General features: G+C 41.0%; 1 protein-coding gene across 5 annotated transcripts in view; it reads right to left on the reverse strand.

Annotated features, from left to right (window-relative positions):
• Positions 1–494: 494 nt before the first annotated feature.
• kmt2ba (lysine (K)-specific methyltransferase 2Ba) overlaps positions 495–26,967 on the reverse strand; it is a 36,236-nt gene continuing 9,763 nt past the window's right edge. Inside the window, exons 6-36 of one of the 5 annotated variants that reach the window (XM_088090130.1) lie at positions 25,473–25,755; positions 24,602–24,663; positions 24,276–24,518; positions 23,869–23,972; positions 19,879–20,706; positions 19,508–19,621; positions 19,205–19,351; positions 18,307–18,399; positions 17,953–18,070; positions 16,865–16,978; positions 16,443–16,633; positions 16,137–16,238; positions 15,570–15,680; positions 15,259–15,335; positions 14,678–14,859; positions 13,505–13,584; positions 12,957–13,091; positions 11,989–12,147; positions 11,744–11,861; positions 11,529–11,607; positions 9,940–10,100; positions 9,483–9,644; positions 6,299–8,672; positions 5,043–5,177; positions 4,554–4,672; positions 4,162–4,287; positions 3,707–3,959; positions 3,480–3,590; positions 3,251–3,334; positions 3,035–3,164; positions 495–2,481 (exon numbers count right to left, since the gene is read on the reverse strand). In XM_088090130.1, coding sequence (XP_087946256.1) covers positions 2,206–2,481; positions 3,035–3,164; positions 3,251–3,334; positions 3,480–3,590; positions 3,707–3,959; positions 4,162–4,287; positions 4,554–4,672; positions 5,043–5,177; positions 6,299–8,672; positions 9,483–9,644; positions 9,940–10,100; positions 11,529–11,607; positions 11,744–11,861; positions 11,989–12,147; positions 12,957–13,091; positions 13,505–13,584; positions 14,678–14,859; positions 15,259–15,335; positions 15,570–15,680; positions 16,137–16,238; positions 16,443–16,633; positions 16,865–16,978; positions 17,953–18,070; positions 18,307–18,399; positions 19,205–19,351; positions 19,508–19,621; positions 19,879–20,706; positions 23,869–23,972; positions 24,276–24,518; positions 24,602–24,663; positions 25,473–25,755 — 7,271 coding nt within the window. In that variant the 3' untranslated portion in view covers positions 495–2,205. Of the gene's footprint in view, positions 2,482–3,034; positions 3,165–3,250; positions 3,335–3,479; positions 3,591–3,706; positions 3,960–4,161; positions 4,288–4,553; positions 4,673–5,042; positions 5,178–6,298; positions 8,673–9,482; positions 9,645–9,939; positions 10,101–11,528; positions 11,608–11,743; positions 11,862–11,988; positions 12,148–12,956; positions 13,092–13,504; positions 13,585–14,677; positions 14,860–15,258; positions 15,336–15,569; positions 15,681–16,136; positions 16,239–16,442; positions 16,634–16,864; positions 16,979–17,952; positions 18,071–18,306; positions 18,400–19,204; positions 19,352–19,507; positions 19,622–19,878; positions 20,707–23,868; positions 23,979–24,275; positions 24,519–24,601; positions 24,664–25,472; positions 25,756–26,967 lie in introns of all 5 variants that reach the window. The other 4 variants (XM_088090129.1, XM_088090128.1, XM_042505981.2 and 1 more) reach the window with 4 other exon arrangements.

The following is a 26,967-nucleotide window of genomic DNA, read 5'->3' on the forward strand; positions in this document are numbered from 1 at the left end:
TAACTGCCACGACGTTTCACCGAGCGAAGCTGACTGCAAAGTGGCGCTGCAGAGTTCAGGAATAGTGACCTACGATCACGCATGACGGTCATATCCTGTTAGGGCTGTGTGTGGCCAAAACACGTTGGCTTAATTTTATATGTTTAACCACGAAATAGCTTTAAATTTGAAGCTTTTCATCCTAAGAAGTGACGGCATGGTTTAGTCCTTTTTTTCAACTATTTTTACATTTTTTTAACCAAAGAGCACCTTGTTGCTTTGTTGCTTCACCTGCCTTGAAAACACTAAAAGCCTCCTTCTTTGTCTCAATTTTACTCTTTATGTGTGAAAACCATGTTTAACAGGATTTTATTCATAGAAGAGCATTTTTACATACTTTAAAATATATCAAAAGTATTTTTTACATACTTCAAAATGTGTCATATAAGTGATATACTGAATTCAGTCATTTAATATTTACTCATTGTTAAAAACACTCGCAAATACATGGCAAATTTTGAACATTTCAAATGTTTATTGAACATAAATTAAAAAAAAAATTGTAGGTAAAAAAATATTTAACAGGTTTAGAAATTCTTTATACAACTATGTACAGGGAAAAATCCATCCATAATGAGCTGAGAAAGTAACAAAGCGTTGCGTGTCAATTATTAATCCTAAAAAACAAAACTTACTTGCACAGCATTCAGCCTTTAACCTAAACTGTAGAACCCTATCTACATCCATCAGCTGGGTGAGGCTGCACACAGGGGGCTACCTGTTATTTCAAAATAATGGCAGGCATAATATCAATTCAGTGTTTTTAAAGTATTGATGTTTTTTGTTTACATATTATTAGGAAGTAATGATTAGAAAGATTGAACAATGAGGAAATGAGGAAGCTGTTTTTCAGTGTCTAATTAATTTAAATCATGCTTCATAATAACACAGTTGAGGTAGTACACCTGTGAAAGACAAGAAACAAGAGGAGGAGGGTGCAAAACAGCTGCAACAAAACAGAAAAAAAAGGTCAAACTTCGATTAACTTATTACTACTCTGCAACAGCTGCAGTTCTGTTAGTCAGCCTTCACTTACAAATAGAAAGTTAAAAGCTCAAACACATTTATTTCCATCCGCTTGTTGAATATACATTTATTGTTCAAATATACAAAAATACAAAAAGATTTATAAGGGAGTGTGCAGAGCAAGATCACTATATTCAGTATGTTTGAACCCTGCACCACGGAAATTCCCTCATATACCTTAAAATACAGAAAACTGCACAAATTAACAAATAAAGAACAGACTGTAATTGTGGGATAAAAGATCACAGCATCTCTGCCGTCACAAATAAAAACAGGAAATTTGAACTGACTGAATGAGGGGGGGTGGGGGGTGGGAAGAAGGTTTGGGTGACTATATATTAAAACTACCTTTTGGGGTAAACGTCACCAGCACCTAAAATATTGGAGTCCCAGCTCGTAGTATCCAGAGTGAGGTTAAAATGTAGCTGCACTACAATGTGCACGAGGACTCAAATGTGTTTATTTTGAAATTTGTCCCGTCTGCTGTGACAGCAGTGCAGCCACAGAAAGCTGCGTCAAAGTAAGGTGCTGAATAAATTCTCCTCATTCTTCTCTGTGACCTTGTATTTACAAAAAAAACACAGTCATCAGCAATATAATAGATCCCGTTTTTACATCGTAATAGCTGCAATCAGGATATGTTATTTTGCCATGTTTGTAGCTGGTTGTATTTGTGTGGCAGCTGTTGTCTGGCCCGAGTTCCAGCAGAGGCTACTGACGAATTCAAAAAAAAAACTGAAAAAGTGTGAAAAGTGTGTGTGCATATGAGATGGTGAAACAGTACACAAATCCCCAAAAATGTACAGTTTCCCTAGTTAAACTGCACTTCCTAACGGACCAATGATCCAGCGGTCTGAAATCATATAAATAGCTTTCACCCCAAGCTTCGACATATGGCTCTAATCTGGTTTGTGACTGTTGACAGCAGTTCAGAGGACAGAAATGAACACACGCCGTCCATCATCAAACTCACAAAGCATTCAGCAGACGCGGGTGTGCATCAGCGACCTCACACTCATGGCTACGTCACAACAGTCGCCTTCATCAGTTCATCGAAATCCTCCTGACTTCAAGTGCATTAAACAAGATGGCTATTGGTACGCTGTGTGTGTGTGAGTGTGTGTGTGTGTGGGGTTGGTACTAGTTCAGGAAGCGGCGACAGCGTCTCATCCCGCAGTTGCAGCGCAGCTTGCTGTTCTCGTCCTCGATGGGGAACTTGTAGTCGTAGGTCAGCTCCTCGCCCCGGTAGATCTTCCTCAGGGCGAAGATGACGATGTGCTTGCGGCCGTCCACGTTGATGACACGAGAGTAGCAGTTGGGCTCGCACGAGTGGTTGATGAAACGGGCGGCGTTGCCTTGCATCGTCGCGTCCACCACGTCAAAGTCGTCGATGCGGAACATGTAGCAGCCGATGCCCTGATGGAGGGAGGTTTAACAGCCGAGTTTGTGATTGTTTTTTTACATTCAGAAGAATCTAAAAGCTTAAAGCTGAGGTACGGCCTTTCAGGAGAAAAAAAACCTTTATTTAACCAGAAAGGTCCCATTGAGTTTAATAGACATACAGTATCTTTATAAATGAAAAGTGTGTGTGGTTTTTCCATTATTTCTTCTGTTTGTAGTATTTTTTTTTATCATATTTAGCACTTTATTTCTATTGCTCCCAACTCTAGAGTTGCTGTACTATGTGAATTTCTCTTATGTGGGATTAATAATTCTTATTTTAAGAATTTCTTTTTCAAGGGAGACCTGGGCAAGGGAAGCAGCAGCATAAATAAAAACACAATTACAGACAGAAAACACAAAATAGACGTTATAGAGTATAACCAAGCAAAAGAGTCTCACAACTCAAAAGAAAAAAAATGCAAGAGTAGAAGAGAAATCTCCTTCTAATTCGTCCTTTGAAAAGCATTTAATGAGATCAAATTTTAAATCACTCTGCAACACTGTCTGTGCTGAAAGGTTTACTTACCTTACTGTCATAATATTTCTCCCGTTTATCAGTCAGGACAGAGCGAATGACGGTGCCGGCATATTCAACCACCATCTCGCCAGCCTCGATGTTTCTTTTGCAGAAAAGGCCACGACCGTGAATATCAGATCTACGAGAATAACAGAACAGGAAGCAATTAAATACACTGGACATTATAAAATATCATTTCTTTCAGCTGATTTTTGTTGCCATCACCTGTAAACCCCTACTGCTTCTTTGGAGATCTTTTCCAGGTGTCTGAATCTCATCGCCATGGGAAGCTCACTGCTGGTGGCTCGCCTGTCAGTGAGACGCAGAGAAGGTGCCGTCAACATGAGCATCTGCTGAGCTGTCTTTTAACAAACATAAATCCTGCACTGCGGCTCGCAGTGGGTTAAAAGCTAAAAGATCAAGTTTAGGATCAGAAAAGCGGCACAAATTTAACCTGGAAGATTTCAGTGGGAATTCATCCTCCTCTTCGTCAAAGGGGCCTACGATCTCCGGGAGCTTTCTGTGCTGCGATGCCAGGAAGTTGAACATATCAAAAGTGGCTTTCCTAATTAAAGAGAAAAAGTCAGGAAATACAATTAATCAGAAAAGTGTTTAAAAAACAAGAAACAAAAACAAGAAACCCACAAAACCAGTTATGACAAACAGTAACGTTGTCTGTACCGCGAGTAGACTTCAGTGCGAGCACAGCCGCTCGGATTGAGGGGAAGCTCTTCCTCGATGTCCTCACAGCGGTGGAAGCGGAAGCGGTGGCGGTGGCAGTTTGCAGCTCCCTCCAGTTGCTCCAGCAGGAAGATGACGGCATCGTGGACGATGCCGAGCACCCGCGGCCCGCTCATCCCGCCCAGAGGCAGCTGCTTCAGGTGGAAGCCCGCTCGAGCTTCCAGGACGCCGTCGATCACCGCTCGCCAGGCGACTAAGGAGAGAGACGAAGAAGGTGTGAGAGCGCTGCAAGGCTGCAAACATGCTGACAATATTCTCAAAGCAGAACATGTTTATTCCTCCGTTAGCAAAGACTTTTCTAATCTGGTGCACAGGTGGTTTGACTGAGATGAAACTTTTACAGATTTCAAATTTGTCACAAAAAATAAAACGTTTGTCAAACAGGCAGCTCTTACCCTCTATGCTGTTAGCTTTCACACTGAATCCATCATCACTGGTGATTTCAAAACGCAGGTGGGGCTGATTCATGTACGTCCTCTTTCTCTGATTGGGAGCAGGTGCTTCTTCTTCCGAGCTAAAACCTGCTGAATGAATTGTGTCTTAATTGCAATTCTATATGTTATATAGAATAATAATACCAATAACAGAACAAAAATCACCTCAATATGTCAAAATATAAATGGTTATTCTCTGAATGCCTTTTGAAAATGAGAAAAGACCATGTTTTAAGAATAAGATTCAGACGGAAAAATAAACGATTTTAATGAAGAGTAGCTGTTTTGCTGGTGTTGAATTATGAAGATCAAAAAAAAAAACAACCCAAAACAAAACATGTTTGGTTACAAACCTGAATAAGGGCCCCATTCGCAGAGGTCTCCATGGCGAGCGCTGACCCACGTGTGTGTTTTACCCAGAATGTGACTGTTTGTTTGTGCGTGTGACGTCGGACTGTCAACCCGAGGATGCCTGAGCAGAAAGTAAAGATCAGATAAATAAAAGTATAACCAAAAAATGTGAGCAACACAACAGGAAAAAAAATCAAACACATCTTAATAATTTATGGGCATGTCCAGAAAATGTTTGTTTGTCTCCAAATAAAGCCCGTTTTGGCAAGAAAAACGACTCGTTTGAGGAACTATATTGTAAAAAAAAAATGTACTTAAATCAATGTCTATGCAGAATTTGCTTGTTTTAAATTAAGTTGCATTTGTATCTCTCAAACATGGAGGTAGGAAAAAATTATCTTTAAATTTATGTAACCTGAAAATAACTATTTGCCTCTTTGTTACTTTAGGTAATGAAGCTGTGACTGAAGACACCGATGAGATGAACTAACCTGGAGGGTGTGGGAGGTGGCGGAGCAGTTATTCTCAACGGCTCGGCGTCGGGCTCAGGCTCGTACTTATTCTCCTGGTCCATATCAAGGATGTCCTTCATCGTTGGAGCTTTCATTCTCACACCACTCGGTCTGCTGGAGCAAAACAAGAAACCTTTTGGTAAATCATTAAAGTGATTCCTGAGACAAAACATGTCACAGTGAGCGCAGCGCTGCTGCTGCTGCTGACTTCATTGGGGTTGTCAAAATGTACTCGCTAATGCACTGCGACGATAAACAGGCTTGCTGAATGAACCTACCAGGAATATTACAGATGACACAGCATGAAAATAATATAGGTGAAGTTCCTCTTTTAAAGGGACAGTTCACCCCAAAAACAAAAATACATATTTCTCCTCTTACCTGTGATGCCATTTATGGAGCTAGACTGAGTTGTGAGTGTTGGAGATATCGGCCTTCTCTTCAATATAACAGAACTAGACGGCACTCGGCTTGTTGTGCCCAAAACACCAAAATAATAAGTCAAAAATCTCAACAGCGATGTCTCTCAACAGAAATCATGACCGGGTTACTCAAGATAATCAACAAACCTTTTTTTGAGCAGTTTCATGTAGGAACTATTTTCTGTCTACCGCACTACACCCCCAGCCGTATCACAGTGCAGAAGGAAGCGTGCATTCATTCATGGACGAGTTGCTTGTGTCATGAGACGTTAAAATTATCGGCGTCCTCCTCGGTTAAGCTGTGACATTAGCTAGCTCAGTGGTGCTACGTAAGCTGGCAGTGGGTGCACACGCTGCTCACGACGAGGCCTGTGGATTCCCTTGATTACCTGAGTCAAGTTTTTAGGAAAGAGACATCGCTGTCGAGTTTTTCACATGTACTTGGAGCACCACAAGCCCAGTGCCATCTAGATATATAACACTACAGGGAAGAGGAAAATATATGTACTTCTGATTTGGAGTTTAATTGTCCCTTAAAAATTTTAAATTATGCAAAAGAAAGATAATGGTCATGCAGCAAATATACCTTCAGTTTATCATTTTAGAACCAATCAAACAATGAAAATAGAAACTAGTTCTAATGCAGCTCTAATAACAGTTTATACTTAGTGGAAATGTAAACATGTATTGCAGCGCTGTTAGTTTTTGGACAACATGTAATAAACCTGCAGTCCATTAATTATAATAGCTTATTATAATCTTATACACTTGTTCACTGCAGTGAAGGAAACTGGAAATAAAATCTTTGAATACCTGGCTTCATTCATGTCCTCCTGCTCACTTGTGGGATCCCTTAAAAAGTCCATCTTGGATTTCTTCCTGGACGGCCGTTCAGTCACCGACGACACTCTCTTGACTCTCACCTGGGGGCGTGCTGACGCAGGTGTTGGCTGCAGGCTGAAATCTGTTTCATTGCTGGGCAACTCTGAAGGTGCAGCTGGTGACCGATATGAAACCGTTGCGTCCTCAATCACGGCCGATCTCCGATGTTTTACCTTCTGCCGCCGAGCATTACGGAGGATGTTAGGTTGTGTGTTTGGCTCGCTGCGGTGTGTAGCCATGGCTCTGTCAATTATGGCCTGGGCTGTGCTTCCCGTGTTGGCGAAACCTGCTTCAGGGACAGTCTGGACAACGACGGGAGCTGTGGGAGCACTGGGAGCTGTGGGAGCACTGGGAGCTGTGGGTGCCGGTGTCCCGATGGTTTTCACAGGCACCATTCTGACAATGAATTTTCTCTCGGTTGCTGCTGTTGTGTGATTACTGGGAGGAGGGACGCTTGTGGCGGCGACGCTTGAACGAGGCCTTATGATGACACGCGGGACTGATCGCTGCAAGGTGTTACCGCTGTGGAGAATCTTGGCAATCTGGCTTATTCTATTGTAGGTAGGAGAGTTTGTACTGAGCGACTGATACGTGTTTGATCTCGGGTCTTTGATCAGAATCTGACCTTGTCTGTTGACCAGGAGGACCTGAGGGGTCGGAGCCAGGATTGATGGTGCGCTAGCGGATTCAGCTTGACTCTGAATCCCGACTTGCTGCTGACTTCCTGGCCTCGAGTTGTCCAAGCGGATGGCGATGGCTCTGCCCCTTGAAGCGCTGGGCTGAATGGGTACGTTTAAGCCGTTGATCACGATGGGGGAGGTGACTGCGCGTGGAACGGAACAAACAGAGGCAGCGGGGGAACCTGACGCATTATTTACTATCTGTGCAGGTCGAGGTGGCAGCAACAGTTTGAGTCTGCGCTGCTGTGGAAGACACGGTTTTGGCGACAAACGTTTGAAGTTCGATGGCGGACGTTTTGCCTTTACAAACAGGTTTTTCATCTGCGCTGTGGGAGATCTTTTGGTTTTACGCTCTGGACCCTGCTCACGCTCTGGAGAGTAGTCAGGGTCGTTCAAATCGTCTTTAAATCCTTCAATGGAGTCGGCCGACGAGCTACTCTCGTCTTTATCATCGGCTTGGATGTTATTTGGGCAAACTATGGTCCCGTCTTCACTAGAAACTAAATGTCCTGTAGTTGAATCCAAGTACACATCATTTTGAGATGTTTCAGAGCTCATCGGGACTTCCTCCTCGTGAACGGACATGTCGTCGTTTGCATAACTTGCTCCAAGAACGTCAGATGGTTGAGGATGTTCCTGAAACTCTGGGTCAGCTGTCGACTGCGACACAGTGTAGATGGACTCCAGCCTCTTTAGAGCGACCGTCAGCTGTTTAGTCGGTGTATTATGATTGGTGTGAATGTCACTCTCTCCATCTTCTCCTTCTGTGTCCTGAGCTTCATCATCCCCCGTCTCACTCTCATCACTCTCTGACCCGCCGTCCGCGCCGTCCAACTGTGAGATAGACTGAGTTGAAGTGACCTGACCTGAGGCGTCTGAGCTGCTAGCTGCGTCGCACACCACTGTGCGTGAAAATTTAAAGTAATGGCTTGAATCCTCAACTTCTGAGTCCAAATTATCTACTTGCATTTCCCCGTCTTGCACGATGCCTTCCACCTCTCCTCTCCCACCCTGTGCACCGCAGTGAAGCGTCACATTCTCAGTGAGCAACGCCTCGTCAAACTCAAGCTTTGCATTCAGCATGGAGGCCACCGCTACCTCGGTGTCGGTGTCAAACACAGTGTACGGCAGCTCCTGGGACATCAGGTGGGCGACCTCCTCCTCCAGGTTCTCCGGGGCGAGTGAGATCCCGTTAGTCGTGGCCACTGCTGCATCCTCTGCCTCAGACGATGCCAGGAAGTCTTGGGGAACCTCTGCAGAAACTGGAGTAGTGATTTTAAAGTTTTGTCTCCCTCTGGGCGAGTGAGTGATGGCTCCTTGTCGAGGTGACAGCCCCGCAGAGATGCTGGAGTTGGATCGAGGCGGGGAGCTCCAGACTGGTGATGCTGAGTTTTGTCGCGACAAAGGAGGCGAGGCTGCTCCCAAGTTTGAGGACCTCGGAGGGGAGCTGAATAGGGAACATCTGGAGTGAACAGTGCCGCCAGAGCGGAGGGTCATCGGTACAGATGGGTCGCTCTCTGTTGGCGAGGAACTGCAGCGGCTTCTTGATGAGAGCCTGCGAGGCCGACGGGTGTCCTCCAGGTCCCTCAGTGTCAGGATGTGATGTGATTTGGGAGGAGCGGACCCTGAGAGCATCAAATAACAAAGAGTGAGGAGGAGGTTGTACATGTGTAGCCAGCTGGGCAAGCTGGTAAACATCACTAGAGGTCGACAGATCATCAGTCTCGCCGGTTATCAGGGCCGATATTTGGCATTTTGCAGATTATCCGTATCTGCCTTTCATTTTAATGGTCGCCAATAAAATGAGTATTACACTCAACTACCATCACAGGAGGAACTTCAGGAACCTCAGGAAGCTATTTTTATTCACTTGTTTTTTATTTAAATTTTTACAGAACTTTATTAAAAAAAAGTTGCCGTATATGCTGTTGACACTTTCAGTTTTGATTAAGCATTTGCTAAAAGCATTTAAACAAAGTTTGTGTTGACTTTGTTGTATTCCAAACTTTAAATATTGACAAAAAGATTTTCATTTACTCAGTTCCAAATATTTGGTTATCGGTTTTATTAAGTACTAATAATCGGTCTCAGCCCTGAAGGACCAATATCGGTCGACCCCTAAACATCATTATTTCAATGGATTATCAAAAACACTACAAAAACAAATGGTAAATCCTACTAACAATACATACAAAATTAACTGTGGAAAGTAAAGTCACAGACTGGAAGATGAAAAGTAACACAATGAAGCAAAGGCAACATTATTGAAGAGCTGACAGGAAGTGAAAAGAGGTGAAGTTTTTCAAATGGACGCACGTCACTCTGTGAGTAACATGTTCCACTTTTCACACCCAAAATGCAGAGAAAATGTGTTTACAAAAAGAAAAAGTCAAAATATATAAATCATTTTTCATCATTTCATCTTAACTAGTTACCCGGGGAGGGAAGAGGTCGAGATGATCCTCCTGCTGGTCTCCTGGTCTGTGTGTAACCAGGACTTTTGGATCCGGGTGTGTTGTGCTGTTTAGAGTTTGGCGATGGGGTAGTGGACTTTATCGGGCTGGATGGGCAGCTTACACGATCCGGAGACTCGGCTTCTGTCAAAGAAAAAAAAAAAGGCGTTGTGGAAAATGGCCCGACAGCAGTGCAAACAGTCATAAAATATGACAACATTTAATATTTTTGTTGCAAAAGAAACATTTCAGACAGCGGAAAAGAACAGCTGAATCTGTTTCATTGACCCAATCATTTTATTTGCTTGGTACCTTTTTTAAATTTACACATTAGCTCCGTATCTTCAGCAAAAACATTTCTGTTACTGTCAGATTACGTGAATAACTGTAAGCCAGGGTTTCGATGGTAATTTTAAAAAATAAATACGTTTCTGCTGACCTCTGCGGTGGTTGGGGCTGTGGACTATCGTGTGATTCTCCTCTTTGTCCCACCTTGGATCTTGTTCCTCACCAGGGAGAGGAGTACTCGCTTCTGTCACCTTACACGTGTACTTGCAGCGTCTGCGAGGGTCCACGGTGCTCCAATACAACCGAGAACATCTGGAGAAGGAGGAGAGGAAGAATGCGCTCATGCAGATAAACATATTTCATACCCAACCTTAAGAAACATTGAGAGCAATCATGATGATGCAGTCAGCAAGTTCCCAAATCACAGAGTTTTCAGTAAAAACTATCAGTTAGATTTGGGTACTGTTCACGTTTGAACTAGATCGGTGACTAATATTCAGTACCAGTACCATATTGTACCTTTATATGGCTTTTTCTCTTTAATAACAAATATGTAATTCCAGTTGTAAAAAAACAAAACTTCTCAATTTCAATAGTTGTTTGTTTAGAATATTTCACCCACCACAGAAAATAAAAACGCTCCCTCTCCACTCCTTAACCCGTCCCTACGCCCTCCAGCCTGTCACAGTCCATCTGCAGCTTGTTTAAGTCACAATCACGGACATAAACTGCAGGGGTGACGTAGTCTCACTCGCACTCGTGTCAGGATCACAAGTGAATCACATTTGTTTTCACTCACGTCACGCAACAGATATGCTCCCATTTTCATTATGCAGCTGTCTACCGCAGCTCCGAAATACTTCCAAATAACAGATTTTGATGGTTTATGAACTGGTGATTTTCGTTTTGCTCGTCTGTAGTTTCGACAGACAGGAACATTTTTCACAGGCTGCAGCTGCAGGGTGCACACGTGGCGGCATGAGGGCTCCTCGTAAATGGAGGCTGGCTCTTCGTTTAGGTTGGATTTGACATGCACAGGGCTCCTGCAGCTTAAGGCAAGGTGGCCTTAAGACTTTTAAAGACTTTTTTTTTTACTGCCACTCAGAATAAGGTTTAAGACCAATTTTCTCATTTAATTTCATTTCATTTCATTTTGCCCAAATGTTTATTGTAACATAAAACACGACTTTGTTTTGTCCAGTGAAAAACAAAACAACCATTTTTAGAGTGGAACACATGAAGGACAATGAACATATTAATATATATGTGTTATCATAAAGGTATCTATTAGGTTTAACAAAAGATGTGTGAAATATTTGGCATTTCTGGACGGTTTTCTGAGCAATTTTGTGTTTCTCACTCTGCATGTGAATTTATCCTGCTTAGATGCCCATCATGACAATTGTAAGAAAATGAATTTATTGAATAATTTGACAAAAATGGCCCATGTCTGAGAATTTTAAGACTTTGAAAGATTTTTTTTTAGATTCAATTTAATACTAATTATCAATCCGTTTACATAAATGAATTCAATGACTTTTAAGACTTTTTAAGGAACCCTGCATACAGCAGAGCTTTCTAGTGGAGCAAGAATTTAAAATGTCAATATCGCAGATGATCATGTTCATTTAATCATGGGACACCAAAATCTTGATTGTGATTCATTGATTAATTGTGATCTGAGTACCCTTGAAAGTCCTGCGTTCTGTACGCAGCTGTATAAAGACAATGATCACTTACTGATAGCCGACAGGAAACAGCATCCTCCCAGATGACGACAACTCTGACAACACACCAAGTTTCTGAATCTGCAGAGAGCCTGGAGAAGTGAGAAAGCAAAGACAGTACGTTTCAGTACACTAAAGAATATCCGTCTAATGTATTTGATCCTTTTATGGAGACAAATACTCTGTACAGGATTTAAGAGGCTCAAACCAGCAGACAGAGATTCTTACCTATAGTCATGTTTATGGATTCTGGCTCCAGGCCTGTGAGGAACTTTCTTCTGAGATTGATCCCCTCAAAGTCCACGTATATCCGCCGAGTCACTTCAAACCCTTTCCCAGACACCACCTGGACAAGGTCAGTAAAAAATAAATCAATACAATGTAGACAAAAATCACAGGGTGTAAAGTGTTTACTGGCAACTGTAATGAAATTAAAAATGAGACAGCAGCTTGGGAAAAAAATGTGTCCATACCTTCTCACTGACAAGATCTCTGTGTTTGAAACAGAACATCTTCCTGTCCAGCTGAAACACACAGTTCTGGGCGCGAGCACACATGAAGTGGAAATTACTCTGGCAGGTGGAGAGACAGCAGCCCACAGTGGCTCCAGACTGCCCACAACGATCACAACGCTGCCGAACGAGAAACAAAAAATCACGTTAATGTTTTTGTTTAAAGTGTGGCGGGATGAAGCTGCACATTGACGATTACTAGCTGTGATCAGTTTTGGTTTTATTTTATTTTATTTATTTTTTAGCATTTGTAAAGGTTTTATTCAGCCTTTTTTTTTTGATCAATTTTGAATCCATCGATTTTTGCTTTTTTTATTGCAGTATACAAATATATATCTCATGATCTGTGCTTACATTTAAATCATTAATATATAAACGAATTGGCAATTTCTCTGCTAATCATATAGCTCCTCATCATATATTCCCTGGATTCTCCTGGTTTTATTCAGTCTTATCATAATTTGTCCACAGCAGTGTCTGAAATGATCTTAATGACTTGTTGACCAAAGTTTGTTGAAATACAAGTTAAATGCCAACTTGTCATTGATTTTCTTTAACTTTACAACATCCTTTGTGTTCTGTGCTGTTCATTTATATTCATTTATTTTACATTTGTTCCCTCGATTTGCTTCATTTCTATGTATTCAATTATTTATTTATTCTTATTTCTCATGGGCTTGTATATTGATGTTATATATTTTTTTATGTTTCCCGATAATGTAATAAATTGAGTGTAAAACAAGATAACCATTTAAGTGTGTCATTTATTTTTCTTATTTTATTTCTATGCAAGACATAATTTCCAGTCCATGTCATAATTTTGCTTCATCAGAGTTATGCAACTTTTGCCAATCCAACAACGCTTAAAGCCAGAGACAAGTAAACATCTAGCTACCAAAACAAGAGTTTATTTCCTGCTAATATCTTACCAGGTGGCGCCCTCTTGAGACAGCACTGTGCACTTGCAAAAGAGCGCTTTTCTCCTCGTACACTTCTGCAGACCAAAGGCAGCAGTTAATGTGGGCCCACTCGTTCTGTCCCAAATACAACAGCCGTCCTGCATCCTGTCAGGGGAAAACACAATCATTTCCCTAAGAATGCAGTAGAGAGTCGCCAGTTTGTAACGTAAGATGACATGCAAGGAAACACATAATGCATCCTGCTTCTGTGTTCAAGTATTTTACTTTTCATGTGAATTACAGTGAGTGGAGTCGCAACAACTGCTCAATTAATCTGCTACTATTTCAAAAAATGACAACTTATGTTTAGCATTAAGCGTATTTATCTTAAGGTTTACTAAAACTGCTGAATATATCTGGGTGTTAGACTGCTGAAAATAATGTATTTGTTACTATATACACAATGTGTACAGACCAAATGATTAATGTAGAAAATAATCTCAAGATTTATCAATGAGGGAAGCATTAAATTAGTTGCAGGCCTTGCAGTAGAAACACAGCAGGACAGCCTAACTCACCCTGGGAGCGCAGTCTCCATAATGCTGGCACAGGGCACACTGCCTCATATCTTCAGTCTTGGTTGTTTCATTCTTTACGCCTGTGAGGAAGAACAGGACTAAATGAACACATACTATAACAATGGATAATTATCTGTTTCAGAAGTAGAAACATTTTATTTGTCCTTGGGGGGGAAATTGTGGTTTGCTCTATATGATAACAGATAATACTACTGCAATAAATGCAAAAATTCCCCAGATTTCATTGCTAAAGGTTGACAGATGTCACTATGCGTCCTAAATGTAACCCTTAAAGACTCCAACCACCTGCTACACCAGCTTCCATTCTCAAATGTATCATGTTAAAGTTTCTTTAAAGTTTGCTTAAATACCTATTAGTTACTTCTCTTAATATTTATGAGCTCACAATTTACATGAACCACTCTTCAATTCAGCAATAATGAGGTGCGACGCATAGAAATGATTTAATAATTACATTTTTTTAAGAAAATGAATCACTTTTAAAGCTGGTTGGCCTATTACTACATTATTCCCTTTAAAAATTAGGACAAAACAGCACCAGAGATCTGTTTTAAACATTTTTTTTCTGGTCTAGCTCTGCTGAAAATACAAAAACACCAAAATCCTTCACTGCCAGGCCTGTTTGTTACAGGTAGTCTACAGACGTGATCTTGTTCGTCATGTTTTATCAATTTTTAACTGACTTCAACTGCAGTCTGCATAACAGACAAACTAATCATACACACTTGCCTCATTCATAGACTCACAGAGATGCACTGAAGTTCATGAATGTAGAAACTCTAGTATTGATATCGTATCATTATTGCTCTTATAACAAAGGGAAAGTTGCTGTTATTTTGCCTGCCAGGGGCTCCAAAAAGCCTCGCAACCTCTCAGGCTTGTTGAGTTAAAGAAACCCTGAACACCAGTATTTAGAAAACCTTAACCCTCCCTGGAATAAATAACACATTTATTTTTATTAAACTTGTTATCACCTTAATTTATTTTCTCAATATGTAGACCTACTACGAAACACCACGTTCTTCACAAATGTGAAATCTGTAAAGATTCGATTCCTCCTCTACAAACTGACAGCAGTCAGATGTCAGAAGGTTCGGACAAAAATCACATTCCTCAGCAATTAACAGTTACGGACTACAGCAGTTTCCATACCACGTGAAGACAGAGGGAGGCCGTGCGTTACACCAGACTGCTGTGTGGAGACTGAGTTCAGCACAAAGTCAGTTTTCCCCGCCTGTGGGCCCCTGGACTCTCTTGGCTGGTATGTCCTCTCCAGCCACTGTGCATAACTGTGCTCCTTAGATGGTGGGAGGACCGCCTCAGGGAGCATACCACTACAGAGACAAGGAGGACAGAAGGGAGGGTCGGACTTTTACTCTCAGTAACACTCACCTGAAGCTTTAACTGAACCATAAAGCTTAAACATGCACACAGTGACATAAGAATGAACAGAATAGACACCTTTCAATACATTTCTTTAAAAAAAAGAAAAAACGGAGTGCATATATTAAGTCCAAAATCCCATTTTTTCTGTTTTTATTTTAAAGATAATTTTTTGCCTTTTTTTCCATTTATAAATTAAATTACATTGCTGCTGTTTACACATTTTTTCATTCCAATATATCTTTACTCACTGCACTTGCTTTTTCTCAAAGCTCCTTTGAATTCAAATAATGAATAATGAAAGTGTAGATATTGAGGGAATAACTACATTGACTATACTTATTAATTACCTTGGTAATTCCTCAGAGAGAGCGTTCCACTTCTTCAGATGGCTTGCTGGAAACCAGCTAAAAACCTGCTCAATCACCTGCAAAAAACAAGTAAGGTCAAAGGTTAGAATATGGTGAAGGACAGTGTCTATTTTTGGATATTCGTATATATATATCGTATTTTAATAGTCTATAAGTTTAATGACTCAGCTCCACATTCCAGAAGAAATCACCATGAAAACAGAAACTGAGCAAAAAGTAGATTTTCACTGGAAATCAGTGAGTGTCTAAAAATAATTTAAAACCGTGGGAGAGTTGAGAGGGAGGCTTACTTTGACATAGCGTGCCCTGGCCTGACTGGTTGGTCTCTGATCCTCAGGGAGAAGCTCCTCTTCCTTCAACCACTTCCTCATCACAGAGACGACACCCACATGAAACGCTTTCTGAGGGAGCGAGAAGGAAAAGAAAAACGTTAGGGCTTCAATCATGAGCATCGCACAACAGAGGGTGTCAGAAAAAGAAACGCAACTGATTTTTGTGCCATTATTATTCATTTTTTCGAAGCTGAATTTGAAAATATACGGCACCTGTCTTGTGCAGCTGAGAGGGCACCATCCTGGACGCACCAATTTTCCTTCTCATTTGCATTTTTGTTTGATTTGTTTTGTCTTTCTCTATTTAATTTCAATCACTTTTATCTATTCTTAGCGATTCAGTTTTATATTGTTTTTTTGTGTGTGTTGAATGTTCACTGTGGTTGGAATCATTCTCATAAAGTATGAATCATTAAAAAAGACATGGCACTTGTTTTATTCTATTTATTACTGACTTACAAACATCTAAAGCACAAAGAGCTGTGCTGATTTCTATAGTCAGATTATCAGGAAGAATACACTCACTATTGAGGTGTAACCCCCCTCTTTAAACTTCTTCTCCACGGCTTGTAGATCACACACCGGTTGCTGTTCCCTGACAAGCTGTGTGTTGTTTGTTTCCCGACACTGAAACACAAAAACAACAGTTAAAATAAGAAGACTAATTCTGCAACCTGTTACAGACGATCATAAACAATAGTACACTTACAATTTAAGATAAAACATGAGGGAGATTTTAAGCAAAAGCTTAAAAACACGCTTTTTTTTTTTTATTATTATTGCCGTAAGTCAAATGTGCTGCTTTAGGGACATCTGTGCAAGTCCTCTTACCATTTTACAGACAAGGAGGTGCTGTGTGGCGTCGCTGGAGAGCAGGTCAGCGAGCACCTCCTCCAGCCCGGCCATCAGCCTGCTCTGCAGCGCCGCCTTTAAACTGCGGACTTCAGTTTGCTGCTGGCTGCAGGATGAGCAGGTGAAACACACTTCCTCTGTTTGACTTGACAGCAACCCAAACAGCTCATCTGTAAAGACAGACAGAGATTTAGAGGATATAATGTTGATTAAGATAAGATGATGAACGATATTATGCGCAGCATAATATTCTATGTTCATGTTCTATAAATCAGGCACTGACACTGTAATCTAATTTTTTTACTCATCTTACTAAGAACTAAGCCCGGTATTCCTCAGTGTTTTGTTGTCTGTTTATTCATTAATGAAATGTCAAACTCATCCAGAGTGTTATTCCTCACCCGAAAGTCCTTCACATGTGTAGTGAATCCAGTGGCTGCACTTTAAACACTGAATCATCTGTGTGTGTTGGTTGCTGTCGTCGTAGCACTTGTGGCAGATCGTGCAGAAATTACCTGATGAAGATACAGATTACATATCAGTTGCATTATCCATCTCTAGAGCCAAACAATTTAACTCCAAACACACACACAATACATACAAGTCCAGGTCATCCTGAATAACATTAAGGCCTTTATACACTGGGGGCGTGACGAATAAATGTCACTAAAATCACAACTACTCATACTGATAACAATACAAAATTGCAATAGCTGCAATACTTTTCTGATTAAAGACACACTCTTACGAGAGTCTCACTTTCTTTAACCTGCGCAGCCACACTACATCAAGTAACTTGTCTTAAAGGGGAAGACTTGACTGGTATTAGCCCTGTAAAATGAGATCTCGGTGAAACGTCCTTTAGTATCAAGCAGCAAATAAGCTGTTTGAGTTCATTTGCCTTACTTGCAGGTCCTTCAATGTGACTTTTGCACACCGCAATGCTGAAACGATATTATATATTATTATTATTATATTGTGCAGCCCTTAGACACATATTAGAGCTACATTACATCAGCAGCTAACTTATCGAAAGTAAATTTGTGTTTGTGTTACATTACCCGGAAGGTTATAATTACACAGAACAAAAAGTTCTCCAAAAGTTTTAATGATTTTTTTTTAATCACATGATTTTCCAAGGCCTGGAAAATGAGATGACTGTGGGAACCCTGAATAAAGATTGCACTCTTGGTTCAGACTCCGGAGCGATTGTGTTGTTGTTTTGCACAACGTGATTGATTAATGCCTTCAGTAAAGATGCTGACGCTCAGAAAAATATGGGTCTTTTTTCATGCATAATATTATTTGTGTTTTGTGTGGCAGAACCTACAACAAAAACAAAAACAAGAATTCCCACTAGAAATGTGCGCCCAGTGTGTAAAGAACCATCTATTTACTGAGCATTTACAAATATGGCTGCAAGGATATAGATGCAAGTAACTGACTGACTGAGCCATTAGAAAAAGCTGTTGAGTTGACTGATCGTTACCTTTTTTGTGGAGAGAAGTGCAGTCGGGACAGAGATCCTGCTCGTGGTTCCAGGCTAAATCCCAGGTCTTTCCAGGAGTCACACCGCAGCTTTTACACCGAATGCACGTCATGCACACCTACAAAAACACATCGGTGTCACAAAATAGAAAGTATGAGGCCCTTGGTGAGTTTACAATGCAAACAAAACTCATTAATTGTCAATGACGTACAGTGTGAGGGCAATCTTGACACTTCTGAGGATTATATTCAATTTTAGGCAGATTCTTTAAAGCCCCTCTGAAAAAATATTTTCCATTTTATGATGATCTAGGATTTCTTTTCTGATATCAACTAAGACAGGGCAAGCAGTTACCCAGGGCATGGAGCAGTTCAGAGGCTTAGGGTACGTTGGTCCCAAGCAGGAAGGGTGGTACGAGGTTTGGCATCTTCTGCACTGCAAAACAGGCTGAGGGGAAAAAAACAGAAGGATACATTAATTATGAGTTATTTACTGGTCATGGTCATCACTTTCTCAAATTCACAAGTATGGAAATAAAACAAAACCTTAATAAAGAAATATGATCCTTATTATTATTATCTTGTTCATATTCCACAATGAGTCTGAAAAATGTAGTATCTTAAATTCAGGATTTTATAAATTAATAAAAAGAATTCAAATTAGGTATGAAGGTGAAAACTGAAAATGAAAAACAAATGAAACATGTCTCAGTGTCCAAAAAATAAATAAATAAAAATCATGTACCACAAAGACACTTTCCATCTATCTAGTCCTCAAAAAAAATGGTGTATGTATCATTTGCAATTAAATGAAGTGTTTTGTATTCATATTTGTGGTGTGGTCGTGAATATAACTAAATAATAAACATCCGAATGCGTTTCTGCAGTACAACATTATATGAACCCGTTTAAAAAGCAGGCAAACATCTTTTGAATGTGTTCATTATCTGCAATAATTGTCACAATTAATCAATGATTTGCCTTTGATACTTTTCCTTGAATTGGAGTAGAAAATAACTGCTTCTCTGTTACTTGAAGTTATATTTTATTTTACACACAACAAGGACTGTGGATTTGGTCTCCAATCAGCCACATTGGGGATGGAAGAACAATCACAGCAAGTAAATGTTTCAATGTTTCAACTCTCATATCAGTGAACAACCATTGTTTGAGGACACATAGTAAACCTAACCTTTAACCCATTAAGGAGACTTTTTTTCACTTTACATAAAAAGCGATTCTGGATTTCATACCTTGGTGCTCTTGCTTCGACGGCCACACACGTGACAGAATTTGCAGCGCCTGCAGCACCAATTCTCCTTGTTCTCCTTCTGGGGGCGCTCCTCTGATGAGAGGCAGAAACTGTGGAAAGGCTCACAGCAGATCTGGCAGAATATCATCTGAAGTGGGAAACAAAAGGTATTACTGACGGCACTACAGAGCACCAAAACACAAAATCTTGCAACATAAGCTTGGAGATATGACGTGCACAATGTTAACTTAAGAAACTGCAGTGCTTCTCAGAATCACACAATTTAGGTTAGAGTAAAAATTACCTCATGTCGTCCTTTACTTGCACAGAGGAGGCAGACAGGTTGTGGTGTGGTGGGGACAGACGTGAGGACGCTGAGGCCACCCATGAGCCACACATTCTGGACAGCACAGTCCTCCTGGTGGACACAAGAAAAAGACAGCAAAAGCAAAATAACCAGTTTTTTCTTGGTTTTCTGAGGATGCATCAGGTCATTAACATTAATCAAACCTATTAAAATAAAAAAAAAAACAGCTACATGATTCTATAACATGGCTGGTTCTCAGAAAGTCATAAAAATAAAAATGCAATTTGCTCAAGTCTTGTGTATTTCTAAGAACCGAGATGAATTCATATGATTCATACAAATTACACCCAACACGAGCAAAAACTCACCTTGAAGTCCACACGAATCTTGTACTTGTCCTGCAATACGCCCTTTTGGGGAAATCCATTAGATAACCCAGTCAGGGTGTTCACTGACGCACACTCTGCAGGATTCTGGGAACGAAGGACATAGTGTTTGTCAGTTGCTGGACAGTTTTGCGGCACCGTCTCTTTTACAGAAGCGGCCTCCTCCTCTTCGGGGCGATCCTCTTGTCTGTCCTCCCGCTCCTCCTCTTGCGTGCGCTCCTGTAAGTCTGTGTGTGGATCGACAGTCTGAGGCAGCACTTGCTCAGTTTTATCTTTGTTAGCTGTGTGTGTCTCAGCCAAAACGTCTGGGTGCTGCACCTCAGACTCTGGACGTCCCTGTGAACACAACTTTGATGAGACGTTTGTCAGAGCTGAGTCCTGCATGGACCGGGACTGCTGCTGAGATGATGATGATGTACATTTGTGTGAATACAAGGCCGACGGCACCACAGTCTGGGGCAAACGGTGCAAACATACCAGCATCATTTTCTGTTTGCAGTCTTTTATGGGACTCGGTGAAGGTGGAGAAGCGGGATGCGTTACAGGCTGGGACAGCTCCAGAGGAGACTGTGTTGTGGGATGTGATGAATGTGAACTAGCAGGCTGTGTTACAAGCTGGGACAACAATGGAGGCGACTGTGCAACAGACTGATCCAGACACAGCTTTGGCAAAGACAGAGCAGACTGCAGGACAGAATCAGGTAGACGGTGTAAGTGTATTTGTAGCTGCCGCTTCAGCACTGGGCTTCTGGGTGGGCTGGTGTCTGGTAAACTTTCTCGGGGCTCCGTCTCCGCGGTGTTCTCCTGTTCCTGTGGAGGAGGGGACTGCCTAAGCCAACCAGCACGACAGGTTCCAAAGTGACACGAATACTAGTGACATGCAGAGGCGGCGACCGGCAGCAGCCAAAGTGACGGAGAAGGAGAGGAGTGCTATGACTTTGAGAATATGTGTCAGGAATAAGTAGTAAGAAAAGGTACAGAAGAGTTAGCAAATGCATTCAGCAGCAGTGCAGATACACACAGGTGCAGCTTAGAGTAGATTTGCACATCACTAAAGTGAGCATGAATCCAATTCAAAAACAGCTACATAACCACAAAAACAAGCAATTGTTAAAAGGGTTCAACTGCCACTACACTAAAACACTAATACATGCTAATCGCATATTTAGTAGGGCTGTAATGGTTTGTGCATTGGTGCTAAGCCATCATAGTACGGGGTTCGCAGTTTGGTGCACGCAAAATACATGATATCTAGGTTTATGCATGTAATGTAGAACCAAAGTTCATAAGCACAAGTACCACCTAGAAACTTTAAGCCATACCGTGTTAGCAACATAGGTTAAGGTTACAAGCGGACTGCAGTGCACGCCAGTCACACTATGGTGAGCGTGAATGAAACTGCAGAGCTGGAGGACCTGCTTGTGACTTCTCTATCAGCTACAACAGCCCTGTGTTTTAAAGTCTTAAACACTCTGAAACATGTTTAAGTGTTTAGAAATGTTCCTTATTTTTATTATGAAAATAGCTGCTGCCAATATGCAAACTGTTACATCTGCCCCCCGCAGGAGGATTGCATCACTTGCGCAACTCCTTGCACGTGCTCAGTCTTGCCTTTCCCCAGAGCTAATGGTGCATGTCAGTAACAATGCACAGCAGCCAGTCTCCTCCTCATTTTGTTATTCTCATTCAGACAGGAGACAGTACGAGGCGTTCATTACTGATTATTCAATGAATGCATTCACTCAAAAAAGGTCTGCAGACCATTTATCTTAATTGCCAGTTATTTATTTATATTGTGATTCAGTGAAATAAGGACACCAGTGAATGATCTGCCACAGTTATTATACTGGAGCAAGGGACCTGTAATTGTGCCCCCTTTTCTGTTCACTGAATCAAGATTTGATTTTGAATTGAACACTAAAAAAAACCTTCAATCAAATTGAATTATGATGTTCCCAAAGTCTCCCGCCCCCTAAAATCCACAAATCCATGACAAAACCAGGAAAAGCTGCTTATTAATAAGTCACATGTACAGATCACATCGCTTGTTTCCTCTTTATTCTCATATTCAAAATATGACAGCTGTCTTTGGTGCTGCTGTGTTTTGAAAGGGGGAGAAAGATGGAGCACACTCCCACTGTAAACTCTGCAATTTACATTTTTTTTTGGGTGTATGCAAGTGTATGTGACAATTTTACAAAACCTGCAGTATCAATATGCAGCCAACAAACACAGATGGAGATACATTCAGCACTTGGAGGCAGCAGTGCAGATTAAATAAAGCAGAAATATGAGCATTGGCACTAACAAACAATTCTTTCATGGCAGAGCTATGAGATTCCACAGATGACGAGCAAATCATTCCTACTTCACGAGTTTGCTTCATTAAATCTGTGGCGTGCAATTTTAAGTCTAATGTACATGCCAGTCAGAACAAGCAGAAGCAAACACTCAGGCAGCACAGCCAAAATTTATGCTTAATTTTAGCTCAAGCTGTGACGCAGTGCGACAGCCCTTTTAACATTAAAATTAGGGGTGTTAAAAAAGCGATGTTGGATTTTACAGTTATACTGATCATCAGGGTTGAAAATTAGCACCAGTCAAATGATGGTAAAATATGGAAGTGGTTATTAGATTTGCTTCACACACTAGCGAAAAAACGTATTTTATTGAGCGTGCTTGCAGATTTTGAAATACACCTGCCACGGTGGCATTTGGACAGAAAGTTAATTTCCAGTCCTGCTGATGATCAATGTTTTCACAAAATACGTGTGTTACAAGCTTACACTATTATCATTAGTTAGGATTTTAAATTACTGTAATGCATGATTGGACTTCAGTCGAAATGAAACTTAACACATGATCACCAAATTTTTTTGTGTGTTTATTGTCACCAATTTTAATTTTATTTTTTAAGCGTCTAGTTATTGTTGTTGTTATTGTGCTTATTAAATGCTCACACATGGGCTGGGAGGTCATTTTTTTAAACACGCTGAACCCTGAATGTAAACCATGCATGATGCTGTAAATATATTATCAAAGAGGAAAATAAAAACTAGTGTGGGCAAGATGTGCGGCGCATAAATATCTGTTTTAAATGACGCAAGGTTTTCATTCTAGTTAAAGGGCCTGGGCTCTAATTTTTTTTTTTTTTTTAAATTTAAGTTTTTATTAGAGTCAAATTAATACACATCATATAGCACAGCATACTGACATTTTATGTATTTTTTTTGGTTTTGTTTTGGACAACAAAATTCATTTTAAGGTCTTTAAGGGCTTAGAAAAAAAACAATACCAAGTCTATGTTGCAAAATCATTTGGACCCTATTTTCAGCAATGCAAACTTGCCCTGAATGGTTAAATTACAGCTTGTTTTGTGGCTGCCAGCTGCAGCACTCTCGCTCAATACTGCACCAACAAAAAAATGTTGTCCCAGTTAGTCACTAAAGCACTAAAACATGGGATAATAGGGTCCAGGTTGGAAAACACCAAACTAAAACCTTGAGTCTTGGTTAAATATTAGGCTGCATTTTATTATGAGCACAGCTTAACTCATCTAGAATTTATAAAATAGGAGGTTAAGCACATGCAAGGTGTTTAATATGAAGGGGAAATTTAAAGTCAGAAACAAGAAGATTAGCAGGGCTGCATTAGAAAGATTCCTCATTCATCCCAAAACAGATTATTAAATTCAAAATAGAAAAAAAAACTGAAAATGAGATGCAGACCTGGGCAAAGCGTAACGTGGAAATATTTCTTTGTTGTCTAAATCTGGAGTATTCAGACTTTCAGTTAATCACTTGATTAAAATGCCTAATTTGTCTAAGAAATGCTTGATTTTACCAGTGATTTGGTATAATTCATTTAAAGCAGACTAATAGAATCAAAAAATATTTTCCAAAAATACAGTTTGCCAGGTTTGATCAGGTGGAACACTGCAGGTGAGGAAAGAAATCTGCTGGATGTTTTTACCTTGTAAGCTCTGGGTCTGTTCCCAGCTCCTCTGGAGAACGGCCGGCGAGACCTCACCGCTTCAGTTGGAGGGTCATCCGGCAGCGATCCGCCTTCTTGAGAAGCTAAATCTCCAAAGGAAGATAAACAGATCTAAGATTCAATTCTGACTCTCCTGGAGGGTTTCAAAAAGAAGAACTACTTTGATGGGAACAATGGCGAACTAACTGGACACTAACGAGACTAACTGAGACGGTTTGGGTGAGGTTTTTTTGTTTCTGTGAAGTTTAAGTGCGTTGTGTTTTCGGATGAGTTAACAAGGCAAAAAACAGATACCGCCAAAGTTAACTTCAAACCACTATCTGCAAAAGCAATACGGTGATAAGTGAAGACAACCTGAGATTTGAGTCAAACAAAGCCTTAGTTACCTTGATTACTGGCAGCAGGAACTGTCGCCTTCACTAGCGATTTGTCTGTTTTTTTCTCTTCTTCCTCCTCTTCATCCTCAGATTCAGACTTCAGCAGGCTGCTGTAGGAGCGCGGCGTGATGTTACGCAGGGACTGTTTCCTGACTCCAGGCACCATCGAGGACGATCCCTCGTCTGCATTTTCAAACCCCCAGTTTGCATCGTCACTGCTTGACACGGAGCCCGCCGGCCTCCTTGCCTGGACTGAGAGAAAAGAGCCCAGTGATTCATTTTGTAGATATACTTAATATTTGCGTATGTTGCTCATCATCTGATTAGAGACATACGTTTCAATGGTCTGACGAAGCGTTCGCTCCTCGCTCTCTCAATCCGCTCGCACTTCTTATATCTGCAGGCAAAAGAAACAGTCAAATGACATTACATATCCAATGTTAAGCGTGTTAAGCATCTATGAATGAGATTAACAATTAAAGCCGACTTGCCCTTTTTCAACTAAAATTATCGGGATAGAAAGTGAAAGACTCGTTTCCCATTGCCAGTACACTAATCTGCAACGGATGAGTATGCTTTCTTGCGTGTGTGCGTGTGTGTGTGTGTATTTTTATTGGTATGTCACATTTGATGTCACTGACGGGCTGGAAAAGTGAAGTTTTTTTTTTTAATCTCGTACTTATTGTATACTTAAACTCTGTGATAACTAATTTGGAAAAACATTCGAGTACTGCTTATTTTCTGGCTGCATTGTGCCAGTGTTGTATTAAAATGTGTTCACCTATCAAATGGTGTTTCTTCCCTGTTTATGTGTAGCGCCCTCCTTGATGGTTAGCGTTTGGGAAACACGTCAACCAAAAAAAAAAACAGTCTTCAACACCCTCTTCACAAACCTCCTGGTGCTGGGTTGCTCACATGGCACATCATCAAAACAACACACCTGTCCCGCCTTGCTGGCTCACACTTTTTACAGACATCGATTTGACGCCGTTACTACCTTACTGCCGGCTTAAAGGAGGGACAACTCTGCCCCCCATTCTGTGTCTGTACCTTTTAGAAAAAATCTTGGAAGACACCGACACAGAGACGAAATAACAGCGCAACATTCCTGCGTTGAACAGGCTTTACAAAAAACGACTGCAGAAATCCTGCACTGTAAAATTAGCCTTGATCCACAAACGCAATCATTTAGTTAGTTTAACTTACATGCAACACTGCCGCTTTGTGTTGGGCCCCCCGAACTTGGGCTTATCGAGGCAGTTGCCGCACTTCGCGCAGTCCTCCTCTACCAAACAGCCTGGGCAGCGTCCACAACGCCGAGATCGGACTCCCCCGGGTATATACTGACTCAGGGGCTTCCTTTTCCTGAACTTGATGCCCTTCTCCCTCCCCCTCCTCCTCCGACGGATTTGCTCCTGAGAGACAACCCACTGAGTCCTTCCCTGATCAGAAACGTCATCGTCGTCATCATCATCATCATCTGCCACATCTGCAAGCGGGAGACAGACAGGATGAGTTAAAGAGCCACAATATGCACTTTAAATATTATTAGGTACATGTGATGGATGTGGGGGGCGACATCTTTGGATGCCAAAAACTTATAATCCAGTCTGCAGGAGACGTTACAGGTCTGACTGCTGTGCCTGGAGGTGCTTATATGATCATTTACTCGTATTTTGTTCTGTTTCTAAAGCTACATGTCACTGCTGGCTGCCTCAAGTGTTGGAAATCTGAAAGTCACTCCAGAATAAAGGTGACTGAACGAACACATCAAGAGTCTCTCCTCCTTCCTGTGCTTTTTAGATTTGATCAATATTAGAAATATATTAGAGACTAACTCCTTTGGAAGCTCTGGCATCCCCCAGTGGTCGTATTTTAATAGCAACTTCAGACAGAAAGAAATTACTGTCAGAATTTTAAATGAATAAATGTAGCTGGAGTAACATTGTGTAAGGATCATGTTTCCCAATAAAACTAAATGTGTTCATTAGGAGACAAAATTCAGAGCTACTTGTCAAACGGCACTTCCTCACCTCATACTGAGTGATGCTCACTTGACCAGTGTTGGGTAAAGCTTTCCAACAGCGGTGGCTAATCTGTGTGTGACAAAAGATATTTTTGCTGGAAAATATCTTAGTTACAACTACATTGAGCTAACAAAGCATTTTTTTTTTTAATTTTGCGCTCAGCAGGTTTGCCAAAAACTATCAAAATTGTGCTCTTTTACATTTTATTTAGGTTGTGTGTTAATAAGTGCAGAAGCTTGAAAGAATATTTTAGCTGGTGAATATTTTCATTATAATACAATATTAGCAGAGCAGCTTTGCCAAACAGAAACTGGAAGAAATGCATTTAAGTTTGGACAATTTTGGAGAAACTGGATTGAAAAGTAGTTAACCTACCTGAGAGAATGGCTATAAACAAGTCGATCTACATTTTACAAACAGTCTGTGAACGATGCCTGTAATCCTGACTATTCCGAGGCTGTAGTAACTCCAACTACGCTGTTGCAACAACTGATGCTTCACACCGTGAAATATGCAGCGGGGACGTTAAGCTCCTGAACTTGTCTGTGAGGAGTTCAGCAACTCTGACGAGCAACATCAGCCTCAGGCCTGAACGTTACTCCACCCACTGTATAATTTTGACAAAATGCTGAAAAGTGGACAAGAGGCTGCAAAGTGAGGCGGGGCGGGTGGAC

This window comes from Plectropomus leopardus, chromosome 17 (assembly GCF_026936395.1).
Source record: "Plectropomus leopardus strain MGB_pleo_1.0 chromosome 17, ASM2693639v1, whole genome shotgun sequence".
NCBI classification, from domain to species: Eukaryota; Metazoa; Chordata; class Actinopteri; order Perciformes; family Serranidae; genus Plectropomus; species Plectropomus leopardus.